The sequence below is a fragment of the Hypanus sabinus genome, chromosome X1 (assembly GCF_030144855.1).
Source record: "Hypanus sabinus isolate sHypSab1 chromosome X1, sHypSab1.hap1, whole genome shotgun sequence".
NCBI classification, from domain to species: Eukaryota; Metazoa; Chordata; class Chondrichthyes; order Myliobatiformes; family Dasyatidae; genus Hypanus; species Hypanus sabinus.
This window is the reverse complement of record NC_082738.1, coordinates 32714842-32729516: the sequence shown is the minus strand read 5'-3', so window position 1 is coordinate 32729516 and position 14675 is coordinate 32714842. Positions and strand designations below refer to the sequence as shown.

General features: G+C 48.6%; 2 protein-coding genes across 2 annotated transcripts in view; one reads left to right on the top strand and one right to left on the bottom strand.

Annotated features, from left to right (window-relative positions):
* Nucleotides 1-1554: 1554 nt before the first annotated feature.
* Nucleotides 1555-10569, bottom strand: LOC132384775 (probable ATP-dependent RNA helicase DDX23). Its single transcript, XM_059956262.1, has 6 exons — nt 10540-10569; nt 6716-6900; nt 6399-6494; nt 5448-5529; nt 4057-4122; nt 1555-1711 (listed from the first exon to the last, which is right to left on the bottom strand). The coding sequence occupies exons 1-6, from the start codon at nt 10552-10554 to the stop codon at nt 1625-1627; spliced, it is 531 nt and encodes a 176-aa protein (XP_059812245.1). The 5' UTR covers nt 10555-10569; the 3' UTR covers nt 1555-1624.
* LOC132384773 (low-density lipoprotein receptor-related protein 1-like) overlaps nt 10041-14675 on the top strand; it is a 337602-nt gene continuing 332967 nt past the window's right edge. The window contains 1 exon segment of the mRNA XM_059956253.1: nt 10041-10459. Coding sequence (XP_059812236.1) covers nt 10327-10459 — 133 coding nt within the window. The 5' untranslated portion in view covers nt 10041-10326.

Below are 14675 nucleotides of genomic sequence, written 5' to 3'. Positions count from 1 at the left end.
AACATTGCATTCGCCTTCTTCACCACCGACTCAACCTGGAGGTTAACCTTTAGGGTATCCTGCACAAGGACTCCCAAATCCCTTTATGTCTCTGCATTTTGAATTCTCTCCCCATCTAAATAACAGTCTGCCTTTTTATTTCTTCCACCAAAGTGCATGACCATACACTTTTCAACTTTGTATTTCATTTACCACTTCTTTGCCCATTCCCCTAAACTATCTAAGTCTCTCTGCAGGCTCTGTTTCCTTCAACACTACCCACTCCTCCACCTATCTTTGTATTATTGGCAAATTTAGCCACAAATTCATTAGTCCCCAAGTCCAAATCATTGACATACAACGTAAAAATCAGTGGTCCCAACACCGACCCCTGTGGAACTCCACTGGTAACTGGCAGCCAGTCAGAATAGGATCCCTTTATTCCCACTCTCTGTTTTCTGCCAACCAGCCAGTGCTCCACCCATACTAGTAACTTCCCTGTGATTGCACGGGCTCTTGTTAAGCAGCCCCATGTGCGGCACCTTGTCAAAGGGCCTTCTGAAAATCCAAATACACAACATCCACTGCATCTCCCTTGTCTAGCCTACTTGTATTTTCCTCAACGAATTGCAGTAGGTTTGTCAGGCAGGATTTTCCTTTCAGGAAACCATGCTGGCTTTGGCCTGTCTTGTCATGTGCCTCCAGGTACTCCATAATCTCAAACCTAACTATCGATTCCAACAACTTCCCAACCACTGATGTTAGGCTAACAGGTCTATAGTTTCCTTTCTGCAGCCTCCCACCCTTCTTAAATAGCGGAGTAACATTTGCAATTTTCCAGTCATCCGGCACAATGCCAGAATCTATCAATTTCTGAAAGATCATCGTTAATGCCTCCACAATCTCTCCAGCTACTTCCTTCAGGACCCAAGGGTGCATTACATCAGGTCCAGGAGATTTATTCACTCTCAGACCATTAATCTTCCTGAGCACCTTCTCAGTTGTAATTTTCACTGCACCTACTTCACTTCCCTGACACTCTTGAATGTCCGGTATACTGCAGATGTCTTCCACTGTGAAAACTGATGCAAAATATGCACTTGGTTCCTCTGCCATCTCTGCATCTCTCATTACAATATCTCCAGTGTCATTTTCTATTGGTCCTCAACTCGCTTTTATCCTTCATATACTTAAAAAAACTTAAAAGCATATTAGTCACCAGCTTCCTTTCATAATTCATCTCTTCCTTCCTAATGACCTTAGTTTCCTTTTGCACGTTTTTAAAAGCTTCCCAATCCTCTATCTTCCCACTAGCTTTGGCTTCCTTGTCTGCCCTCTCTTTTGCTTTTACTTTGGCTCTGACTTCACTTGTCAGCCACGGCAGTGTCCTTCTTGCACTTTACTCATTTTTCGCAGAAACTCCAGCCATTGCTGCTCCGCTGTCCTTCCTGCGAGTGTCCCACAGTTCACTCCCACTTTCCAGTGGCAGCTGAATCACAGTTCCCATCCCTTGCAGAGAGCGACTCACCAGAGACCCAGGTCTCTACCCCTTCCCCCCACCAGACTGCTGAGACCCCACAATTTGGGGTGTGCAGGACCTTGATGGCTTGCAGTTCTTTGGTCTTGTCCTTCTCCTCACGCATCTTCAGACGCCCGCCTTCCTCATCGTTCCCTTGGTTCTCCCGCTCCATCCTCTCACGACGCTCCCGCCTCTCACTCTCCTGGGGGTCCTCTGTGAAAAGATCAGAATCTCACTCATACCCGTGCACGGTTCCCGCCTCTCCATCCCTGGATCAGACCCACACTGGGAGCACCGTGCACAGTTCCAGTCTCCCTTTCCCTGGGTCAGAAACACACCGGGAGCACCGTGCACAGTTCCAGTCTCCCTTTCCCTGGGTCAGACCCACACCGGGAGCTCTGTGCACAGTTCCCGTCTCCCTATCCCTGGATCAGACCCACACCAGGAGCACCGTGCACAGTTCCCGTCTCCCTATCCCTGGGTCAGACCCACACCAGGGAGCACCATGTACTGAGCTCTCTGCATCCTATCCAATTTAATTTTAAACCATACAATAGAGATGTGGATATAGGCCATTTGGCCCATCAAGTCTGCTCCCCCTTCTGATCTTTGTCTCAACACCATTCTCCCACCTTCTCCCCGTAACCTTTAACCCCCCTCACCCATCGATCTCAGCCTTCAACACACCCAACGACTTGGCCTTTACCAATCCCCATGGCAACAAATCTCACAGGTTCACCACTCTCTAATTGACAAAATTTCTCCTTGTCCCAGTTCCAAAGGCTCATTCTGAAGTTGTGCTCTTGGATCCTGGACCCTCCCACTGATGGAGACGTCTTCTCCACATCCGCTCTCTCCAGGCCTTTCAGCATTCAGGAGGGTTTCAATGAGATTTCCTCCTTCGTCCTTCTTAACTCCATTGAGTACAGGCCCAGAGACATCAAGCGCTCCTCGTACGTCAAGCCTTTCATTCTGGTGAAACTCCCCTGGACCCCCTGAAGGACAGAACATCCTTCCTCAGACACAGAGCCCCACATTGCTCACAATATCCCAAGTACAGTCTGACCAATGCCTTACTAAGCCTCAGCATTACATCCTTACTTTTACATTCTAGACTTCTCAAAATGAACTCTAACACTGCATTTGCCTTCACAGAAACACAGAAAAACTACAGCACAATACAAGCCCTTCAGCCCACAAAGATATGCCGAACACGTCCTTGCTTACCACCGATTCAACCTGCAAGTTAAACTTCAGGGAATCCTGCACAAGGACCCCAGGTCCCTTTGTACCTCTGATTTCTGGATTTGCTCCTTGTTTCAACAATGGTCTGTACCTTTATTCCTTCCAAAAGTGCACTTCCTGACACTGTATTCCATCTGTTACTTTACCCATTCTCCTAATTTGTCCAAGCCCTTCTGTAGACTCCCTGCCTCCATGACATGACCTGCTTGTGTCTTGGTACACGTTGTAATTGTGGTACAACTCTCACATTTGTCTGGCAGCGTGTTCCACATACCTATTGCCCTCAGTGTGAGCACATTACCCGTCAGGTCCCTTTTAAATCTCTCCTCTTTTCCATAGATGCTGCCTGGCCTGCCAAGTTCCTCCAGCATTTTGTGTGTGTTGCTTGGATTTTCAGCATCTGCAGATTTTTTCGTTTGCGATGAGGGGCAATTTTATTTTTTTGTTTTACACAGATGGTTTGAAACAAATAAATAAAGATTGGTTTTATTTATCGCATGTACATCAAAAGATACAGTGAAATGCCTCATTGCATCAACGACCAACATCGCCCAAGGATGTGCTGGGACAGCCCACAAGCATCAATAAATTACTGGCGCCAACATACCATGCCCTCATCTCACCAACCGAATGTGGGAGGAAACCAGAGCACCCTAGGAAGCCCCCTGAGGAACATACAAACTCTCTTACAGACAGCAGCAGAATTGAACCCTGATTGATCGCTGTTACACTAACTGTTGTGTTACCATGCTGCCCAGAGAGAGGTCCGGATATGGAGCGAGCTGCCAGAGCAAGTGCTTGAGGCAGGTAGAACACATGGAAAAGTTTAGAGGGATATGGGCCAAACACAGGTAAGAGGGGTCTGGCCTGGATGGTAATCTTTGTCAGCATGAACTAGTTGGGCTGAAGGGCCTGTTTCTGAGCTGAGTGACTCTGTGAGTCATCCCTGCACTTCTTCTAGCTCAATGACATCCTTCCTCAAGTCAAGCGAACAGAACTGCACACAATACATCAATCTTGCCAATACCTCGTACAGCTGTAATGTGATGTCCCAACACGTGGGACACCCCCCCCCTCGCCCATTTCTACACCTGTCATGGGCTTATAAACCTCTACCGGGACACTCCTCACTCCAGGAGAAACTTCTCCAGCCTCACACTCTTCAGTCCTGGTAACATCTTTGCTTTAGGAAGAGCACAGGTGTGCAGGACAGGGAGGAAGAGAGGTGGGAAGGGGATGGAGTGGGTGGGGCAGGACCTCGGAACCCAACCGGAGGAGCCATAAATGAGTGGGTGGGGGGGAGTGACTCCTACCTTGGACTCCGCCACTTCTGCTGCCTTCTTCTTTGCTAGCAGCTCCTCGAGGGACAGCGGCTGTGCCTGTGAGGAGAGTACAAGAGTGGATGAGTGTTGTGGGTAGCTTGCTTATGTCCAGGTGCTCCATACTACCCTCTCCCCACCATGCCTCCCTCTCTCAAACAGGCACAGAGTGGGCAGAAGGCAGGCACACATGACACAAGCAGGAACGGGAGGTATTCTGGAATTGGTTTATTATTGTTACATGTACTGCGATACAGTGAAAAGCTTGTCTTGTATATTGTTCATTCAGATCAGATCATTACACAGTGCATTGAGGTAGAACAAGGTAAAACAATAACAGAATACAGAATAAATTGTCACAGTTACAGAGAAAGTGCAGTGCAGACAATAAGCTGAAAGATCAGAATGAGATTGAGTCCATTTTATTGCATAAAGGAATCATTCAAGTGTTTGAGAACAGTGGGGTAGAAACTGTCCTTGAGCGTGGTGTTATGTCCTTTCAGGCTTTTGTATCTTCTATCCGATGGGACGGGGGAGAAGAGAATGTCCGGAGTGGGTGGGGTCTTTGATTATGTTGACTGCTTTTCTGAGGCAGCAGGAAGTGTAGACAAGAGTGTATGGTTTCTGTGATAGAGGCTGCCACATCAGAGCATCAAGTCCTATCCCCTCACCACTTCCTCAGGAGAGGTAATGAGGGACAGACAACAAATCTCGGTGCTGACAGAGGTGACTAGATCCCATAAACTGGCAAAGAAAAAGGGTCAAACACAGGCAAGCACAGAGGCAGAGATCTGCACCCATTAAAAACCTGCACAGCTCAGGTACACAATCATCAGTACAGGCACTTAAACACATAAACCCTCTCAGACAACAGACATGCACCTAGACACTTACAGAGCCCGAGACCACTCCCGACACAACACAGATATTTGCACAGCCCCATGGATATGCACATGCAGAATGCAGATGCGCACATACAAACACACACGGATAACATGGACACACACTGGGTGCTTTCTCTAGAGTGGCAGAGGCTGAGAGTTAAAGAATTATAGATCTGTTAGAGGTTTACAAGATTGACAACCAGTGTCTCTGTTTGCCCAAGTTGGAAATGTTTAATAGCAGAGGACTTGCATTTAAGGTGAGAGGCAACACACACACACACACACAGAGCCACCCCCCCCCCCGCCCCCTACCTGGATAGACACTGGGATCTTGAGAGGGAAGACACTGAGGAACCAGTCACTCTATGCGGCGGCCACACTCAGTACAGATGAGGAGGAGGGGAAGAGACTCCAGGCCAGTGAAAGCAGCTGGGTCCCCACAGAAAAGGGATAGCCAGATCAAGGAGTGGGGTGCACAGATCACTACCCCACAATACCTACCTTGTTCTTCTTTGGATCTTCCTCTTCCTCCTCCTTCTTGATCTTCACCTTCCCATCCTTTAGCCTTCCAGGCGAGGGGCTCCTGGGGAGAGAGGGAGTCGCAGAGAGTGAGGGGTGATCAATGTGCCCACCCACCTTAAACCCAACCCCAGGACACCCTGCAGAGTGCAGAACATTCAGACTAGTCTCTGTCCAGTCCACTTCCTGGGTCGCCTCCATCCACTCTACCCTGGCCAAGTTGTGACCCTCTTCCTCCCTATCTTCAGTACTGTACAAAAGTCTTAGGCACATATATATATATAGCCAGGGTGCACAAGACTTCTACACAGTATTGTAGTAATTTTACGTATTGAACTGTACTGCTGCAAAAATAAATTTCATGACAAATGCGAGTGATGATAAACCTGATTCCGATATGGGTCCTTATTGAGGACTGAGAGTTGGGAAGGGGGGCGGGGAGAGGGGAATCACGGTTGGGAAAAGGGGAAGGGAGAGGGGAGGGAGCGAGAAACACCAGAGAGACATTCTGTAATGATCAATAAACAAATTATTTGGAATCAAATGACATTGCCTGGTTTCTCATGCCTGGGTGTATCTGCACCCGTGTCACCCCCCATGCCCCTCTCTTGCCATTCCCAATGTCCTTTGCTCCCACTGATCTACAAACTCGCTCTTTGCTCCACATTGACAAATACAGTACTATGTACCTAGCTTTATATATGTGCCAAAGACTTTTGTACAATACTGTATGACATTCTCCCTCCCCTATATGGCCCACTTCCTTCCCTGCACTACACTATCTCTGTGACACCTCTCCCCATCTGTGATCCCATGCACCCCTCCCTGTCCCTGTGTTACTCTCCCTCCTTCCCTACATCACTGCCAATCTCTGCGACCCCCACCCTCCCCTATGCCCCTCCCAAAGTGGAGGGTGACACCTCTGCCATTCACCTTGATCGCTTCCTGGCCTTACGGTGTCCATCACGTTCTCTCTCCTTCTTGGACCTGTCTCGGTCTCGCTCCTTGTCCTTGCCATGGTGTCGCTCCCTGTGGGAACATCAGAGAGTGAGGCTGACGCAATCACAAGGTTGCCACAGGCCACTTGATCCGTCGCAACAGGACTGGCCCACCTGAGCAAGTCAGCAACATGAAACAGTCAGCAGCTTGCACACACCCTGAAAGTCTCTCTCGCCACCCCTCCCACATCGCTCCCTCCTCACAGCACATCCCGCTGCAAAGCGCTCCCTCCTCAGCGCCCCTCCCCTCACCGGTCCGCCTCCCGCTCGCCACTCTTGGAGCGAGAACGCTTCCTCTCCCGTGACCGGTGCCGTTTGCGCTCCTTGGAGGTCGACCGTTTCCTGTCACGGTCCCGGGAACGTGAGCGCTTCTTCTCCCGCTCCTTGGAGGGGGCTCGATCTGGAGACCTCTTCCGTTCCTGCATCTCTCCTACCATCTGCAGTACAGAAGAGCAAGTCAGCCCAAGGAGTGAATGGGGGGGGGTGGGTAGAAGAGTGGAGGTGGGAGGGATATTGGTGAGGAGAGGGGGAAAGAAGGTGTGAAGAGTACATGGGAGGGGAGAGGTGTCCTTGAATAGGGGTAGCAGGGGAGGCAGGAAAGGGGAGAATGGAGGGAAGAGGGCTGAACAGAAGGGGAGGGGACCTTTCCTGCCTCTCCTCTTTCAGATGATTCCCCTGCCCTCCTACTCTAACCCTCTCCCCTATCCCTTCCTTGACCCCTTGCCTCACCTTCTCCATCCCTTTACCTCCCTCCATGCATTGCCCACCACAGTTGGAGTTGGAGAGTGTGTGTGTGTGTGTGTGTGTGTGTGTGTGTGTGTGTGTGTGTGTGTGCGTGTGTGCGCGCGCGCGCAGAAGGAGAGAGAGTGGAAGAGAGGAAAGGGACTTGTTTTGCTGCTGTTGTTGCAATTGGATCTTTAACTTCCTCACCAGGAAGCCACAGTCTGTGCAGATTGGAAATAACATCTCCTCACTAACAATCATCACCGGTGCGCCTCAAGGATCTGCGCTTAGCCCACCGCTCTACTCTCTCTACATCCATGACTGAGTGGCCAGACACAGCTCAAACACCAACTACAAATTCACTAATGACACAACTGTTGTTAGAATCTCAGATGGTGACGAGGAGGTGTGTACAGGAGCAAGGTAGATCAGCTGGTTGAGTGGTGTCACAACAACAACCTTGCACTCAATGTCAGTAAGACCAAGGAATTGATTGTGTACATCAATAAGGGGAAGTTGGGAGAACACACACTAGTCCTGATTGAGGAGTCTGCAGTGGAAAGGGTGAGCAGTTTTAAGTTCCTGGGTGTCAACATCTCTGAGGATCTATCCTGGGCCCAACATATTGGTGTAATTACAAAGAAGGCACAAGAGCGGCTGTTTCATTAGGATTTTGAGGAGATTTGATAGGTCACGAAAGATTCTTACGGTGGTGAGCATTCTGACTGGGTGCATCTCCACCTGGTGTGGAGTCTCCAGTGCAGAGGATCACAAGACACACACACACGGAGAACCCCCCCCCCCCACCTGGATAGACACTGGGATCTCGAGAGGGAAGACACCGAGGAGCCAGTCACTCTATGCGGCGGCCACACTCAGTACAGATGGGGGTGGGGTGGGGAAGAGAGTCTCCAGGCCAGTGAGAGCAGCTGGGTCCCCACAGAAGAGAGATAGCCCAGGATCAAGGAGTGGGGTGCACAGATCACTACCCCAGCTCACACCACAATATCTACCTTGTTCCAGTCATCTGGTACAATTTTCCAGTCATTCGCAATCCAGAACATATCCACCCCTTCCCATTCTCTCCCGCCGTTCGCAATCTGGACCCTCTCCACCCCTTTACATTTACTCCCATCATCCTCAACAGAGACTGTATCCACCCCTTCTTATCACACCAACTGTCCACAATCCGGACAATATCACCTCTTCCCATTCTTCCTGCCATTGGCAATCCAGCTCGTGTCCACCCCTTCCCATTCACACCACAAACCTGACCATAAAGCCATCAATTCTGTTGTCCAATCATTGACGTGAAAAGAAACGGTCCCAACACCAACCCCTGCAAAATGCCACTAATCACCAAGAAAGGATCCTGTGATGGGCTGGGCTGCATCCACCATTTTCTGTTCGTGGGCATTGGCCTTTCCATATTAGGCTGTGAAGCAAGTAGTCAGAATACTCTCCACTGTGCGTGTATAGAAGTTTGTCAAGCCTTTTGGTGACAGGAAAATCTATGCACGTTCCTAAGAAAGTAGAAGCCCTCTCTGTGATGACACTCTACGTGCTGGTCCCAGGACACATCCTCTGATTTGATCATGCTGAAGAATTTAAAGTTAATCCACCTCTGATCCCCAGATAGAGATTGGGTCATGGACGCTCTGTTTCTTCCTCCTGTAGTCAATAATCAGCTTTTTGGTTGTTGTGAGTGTTCACATTTATTTATCACAAAACACCCATGCATCATTTGCTCTAACAACCAGCATACCCAAGGATGTGCTGGGGGTAGCCCACAAGTGTTGCCACACATTCTGGCACCAACAAAGCAGGTCCACAGTGTTCAGCAGAAGGACACAAGCAGCAACAACAATAAAAACAATAGCAAAACAAGAGAAAATCTGAAGATGCTGGGAATCCAAATGCAAAACGATGGAGGAATCTTGGCAGGAACTCTATGGAAAAGAGTCGACAGTTTGGGTCGAGACCCTTCACCAGGATAGGAAAACAATAGCAACACAAACCATCTTACCCATCCTTCCTTCCACCCACAGCCTCGGACAGACAGACAGCCCCCCCAACCACAAGCCAGGCAACCTGTGGGCCTGCAGTCCTTAGCCCTGGACTCTCAAACTCGTCGTGTGTGACAACATTTGACAACTCCGTCACCCCTGCAGCCAAAGGGAGACAGAAAGCTCAAGAGAATCTCTGACCCTTTGGGATCCTGTTCTGCAATCGGTCGTCGTCTCCTCCAACCCCTCCCCAGTACATTCTGAGCCTGTGTTTGGCCACCTTCCTGACTTGTACACCAAAGACCTTCGTCCTTTTCCCCTTGCCATTTAATTTTCATGAGTATTACTGGATCTTGCCATTCCTCTCCGAGCACATGGCCTGTGGGAGTCTACTGCACATGCACGGAGAGGGAAAGCTACCTTTCCCACTCTGACACAGGGCCGCGTATACGCGGCTGGGAACCCACCGGTGGTGCTCCGGGCGCATGCGTCCTGCACAGGTGGGCTGGTCGGGAGTGTCAGCCCGAGCTCTGATTTGCAGACATTTCCTCCGTTGGACGTCACCGTGGCCGCCGAGCTCCCCGATTGCTGGATGTCGCGACCTCCCACGTGGGTCTCCTTCCCGCCCATTTTCTCCATGCCACGCTGGCCGACGGCCCCTCCTACTCTTCTCCTCCTCCCAGCCTGTGCCCAGCTCCCTTTCCTTGGCCAATAAGGTTTTACGTATTGCCAGCCCCGTCTGCTGCCAAGGCGCCTGCGCGGTTCCTCAGCCCTTCGAGTCCTGTTCGTTCAGTCCGAGCGAAGTGCTCGGAGAGGACGGATCTGATTTGTTTGCTGTTGCTGTTCGATTCCACCACCACCTCCTCCCCCCCCCCCAATCCCTCGTCCATTTTCGTCGACGACAGCGGGGGTCCCTGGAGACGGAGTTCTATAGGCAAACCATCTGAGAACTGCTTGGAGGGGAGGGCAAAGTGACTGTTACCGATTTTCCGAAGCCTTTCTCCTCATGTGAGGTTGGCTTCTCCCCGGGTCGACCAAACCATAGCGAGACCACCCACTCACCCCACCCCCCTTTCCCTACCCCGCCGGGGAGCTCCGTGCGATCGAGCTGGGGCCGGTCCGAGGACGATTCCCATGCAACGCTTGTCCGTGCATCGCTTGGCTCCGTGCATTATGTCTCCTGTCGGGCTGTCCTTGCTGCTGCTGCTGCTAGCAAGCGCGGTGCGAGGGGCGTCGCAAGATCTTTCGTCCACCCGCGCGGCCGAAGGTAAGCTGGAGCGGATTATTTGTCCACCCCTCCTCCCCGCTCGCGCGTTTGCCAAAAGGCAATTGCAAAGGATCACCCACCTCCCCGCCTTGCATTCGTCTTCTTGCAACGTTTGCTCTTACATTTTTCCTTTTGTTTTGGCTGGTTGGAGGCAGAATGCAAAACGGAGAGATGGTGTTTTTTTCCCGTTTTTTTCTTTCTCCCTCCCTCCCCCCATGTGGGGAGTGGGCAACGTGTCGTGAGTGGGTGGGTGCTGGTCGTTGGTGTCTATAGATATATATTTTTCCAAATGCACTGCAGTGCGCCGGGTTTGCTTGCCTCTTCCCCAAATCTGTGCGTGACAATCCTGAAGATTTGGCTTGATTTCTTTGCACCCAAACCGGTCTTTACAAAATTAAAAATGCAAGTACCAGGTTGCATCCTTGTGCGATTCTAAGGTAAAATGCGACGAGCGGATCCGGCTCAGTCCTCCGGGTCTCGATCGCTTTTATTTGCATCCGTGCATCTTGTCCTCGATCTTGTAGGGACGGCGTTACATTCCAACACAATGAGCGGTTCCCGTTAAATTTTGTGGGAGTTGCGTTGTTTTAATTGCACTCTGACTTTTTATTAGACCTTGAACGTGAATGGACACGAAAAATAAAATTTAACCCATTTTCATTCTTTGGATTGCGTGTGCCCCTGAATGCTTTATCAAATAAAGGTTTATTCGTAACCATGCCCTCCGCAAATTCAACCCTCTCGACCCTTTTGCAATTTGCATCCAAATACGAGTCCTTCTGTCCTTTAAGCGCAGTATAAAACGACTGCTTGCTTTCCTGCATCTTTTCAAATGCAAGAAACCTTTCCGTTCTCTTGCATCCTTTGCAATAATTAATCCTTTTCCAATCTGCGGGAATGCTGCAATTTTTTTCAAAAAACAAGAAAGCAGAAAAATCCGTAAACATCTCGTGGAAATTAAGGTCAGGAAGCCAAGTGTTAAGGAAAGTCGATGCTTTTGCCTAATTAGAAAAAGCTGTGGGGAAAAAAAAATCATCTTGTATCATTAAACGTGTCTGAATGCTTTCAGTTTGCGAAAAAAAAATCGCAGTAGTTGTGTGTCCTTCGCATTTCGTGGCGTTTACACTAGGAATCAAAGTGCGAAAAACAAAATCCTGTTGCAATCGCAAATCGATGGAATAAACATGAACTCGCTCGGGCAGAAAAACGAAGCGGATTGGGAAGCTTTCGATTCTGCAGAAACCTTTTAATTCCGGCCGTTTCCATGATGTGGTTCGATTTGACGAACGTAATCGATTGGCATTTTCGATGCGAAATAGCGTGTGTTTTTGCAATTCTGTAAATGTACGGGGAGTTTTTTCCCTCAGTTCCTGGATGTTTGCAAATAAATGCTAATCGTTGCCCCCCCCCCCCGGGTAAATCAAAAGTCGCACTGTGCAGGGACCCAGACAGGCGGCTTTTAGGTCTCCGGGACGTGGTGGTAATTGGAGGATTAATTTTTTGTGTTTATGTAAACACACACACACCATAATGCAACCAGTGGTACCGTTTAATTTGTAGTTTGACAAGTAACTTTGCCGGGACCCTGATCCATGATCTCTGATAGCATTGTGTTGAGCTTTACGTTGGGGGGGGGGGGGGGGGGTAAGAATGAACAAGTTAGATTTTCTACTGGGCTGTGTGAGGTTGGGGGGGGGGGCGCCTTCAATCACCGAGGCATCATCGCTACATTTCGGGGAAAAGCGAGTGGGATGTGTTCGGAGGGGCTTGTCCGCCGACTCCATAAGAGCCGTACAGCAGGTCATTATCGTTGTCATATAGCGTGTAAATTTGATCTTTTGCAGCAGCAGTACAGTACAAGGTATAAAAGTTACAAGTTGTAATAAAATATACTACATATATATAAATTATATATATTTATGAAAGCATAATAGTGAGCTAAAGTTGCTAAAAATTACAACTAATGCATACGGCAAAGGAAAAAACGAGGTAGTGTTCATGGATAGTTCACAAGGAAGAAAGAGGTTGTTTGTTTCTGAATCGTTAAATGAAGGGCTTCAGGATCCTACCTGCACCCTGATGTTAGAAGGCATGGTTAGGGTCCTTAGTGATGGATGCTGCCTTCTTAAGGCAGCTCCAATGTCTTGTTGTCCAGACTGTCCTTTTAACTCGAGCTCTCTGGTCTCATTGACTTTCTTGTGAACCTTGTTTGCATCTTCTCCAGCTTAATGACTGCTTCTCGTAGCAGCAGGTATGATTTCCAAGTGTGGTCTATCCGCATCCCATACAGCTGTAGCACAACATCCCAATTCAACAGTAGAGGTGCTGATTGATAGATGGGGGTCCAATTTTTCTTTCCCGACCTTAAGAAGTTAAAAAAAAACTTGCTGTCTACCTTAACTGTGCCCCTCCTAATTTTCAACATCACTGTAAGGTTGCATCTCCTCCATTCCAAGGAATAAAATTCAAGCCTGGCCATCCTTTCTCTGTAACTCAAGCCCTGCAGTTGTGCCAAGATACTTTATAAACATTGGTATGATAAAGGTTTATAAAGCCATGAGGGATGTAGCTAAGATGGTCAGACCGTCCGTTCTCTTCCCCCTCTAGAGTGGGGGAATCTAAAGCTAGAAAACAACAGGTTTTGGGTGAGAGAGGAAAGATTTAAATGGTTAACCTCACTTTTTCCTCAGTCCTGGCAGCATCCTTGTCAACCAAAGATATAGTCCATCCCTTGTATGCTTTCGATGGTATCTACTGCAGTCCGGTGGAGACATGGTTTTATGTTTGTCATGGGTACATGTACCCAGGTTATAAATGCAGGGAAGACTATCTTTTTGCAGCAGCATCACTATATCTTATACGCAAGTTAACTATAGAATCATACATAACCTACACAACAAAATAAACATTAAGAAAAACAAGAAATGATTTGAGGAACCTGATGAAATGGAGTAGAAGTTGTTGAACGTTGTTGTGTGAGTCTTCAGGCTCCTGTAACTCCTGTGTGATGGCAACATCAAGAAGAGGCCATGGACCGGATTTGGAGGGGGCATCAAGGTCAAAGTTAAGTTTGCCATATAGATGATGCAATGAAGAAAAATTCTTGCAGCATAATGTCAGGCAGTTAGTATAGTGTAAGCAGCATTCACAAGGATTTCAAATTGTACCATTTTTACAAGCAAAACTAATTAAAGCAGATCAGGAGTCCATTGTAGTACTAAGTGTTTCTGTACTGAGGTGGTGATCAGGGTTGTGCCGGTTGGTTCAGGAACCGAATGGTTGAAGGGAAGTAGCTGTTCCTGAACCTGGTGGTGTGGGACTCCAGGCTTCTGTACCTCCTGCCCGATGGGAGCTGTGAGAAGATGGGATGGCCCGGATGGGGGTGGTGGGGTGGGATCTTTGAATGTGACCTGGAGGTATTGGGGAGGAATATGCCTGTGATGTGTTTGGTCCTTGATGAGACATTGCCTCTTGCAGATCTCCTTGTTGGGGGAGAGCTGCATTCCTGATGAACCATCATTCTTTGAAGCCTCTAGTGATCCAGGCTCAGATGCAAGCTGCCAGAATGCCCTACACCTTGAATCTGCAGGAGTTGGTCAAAGTTTTTGATGACATGCCTATTAAACTTGTAAGAAAGTGGAGATGCTGGCATGCTGTCTTTGCAGTTGCGTCTAGTTTGCTGGGCCCAGGATAGATCCTGAGATGCTTGAAGCTGCTCATGCTTTCCATTCCATTGCAGAAAGGCTGTGAGGTGTGACTTCTCCTTCCTAAAGTCCACAATTGGCTCCTTGAATTTGTTCACCATAAGGTCACTATCTCAATTTTTGTTAGGGGTGTAAGTGCCATGAAAATTGGCCTTCTGCAGCAACAAGTTAACATAAACTTAAATTAGTGTGAATCATACATAACAAATAAATTAAAATAAATGCAATGATATTAATGCAAGTTGAAGGAAGCAAGAAGTGCAGTCCAAAAAGCTGATGGTAGTGGAGGAGAAACTGTTGTTGAATGAGGGGTGGGCCTTCTGTGTTGACTGAGCTGTTGTGTTTTACAGATGCTTCATTACCTGTATGCCTGCTTATGATCCAGTATATAGAACACTCCCTGGATTCAGACTCAACCATGCTGTGGATTTTCTATTGCTGTTGACAGCTAAGGCATCAAATAAAGTCTCGTGGCCAGCAGGTTGCAAGTTGGGGTAATGCACTTCGGTAGG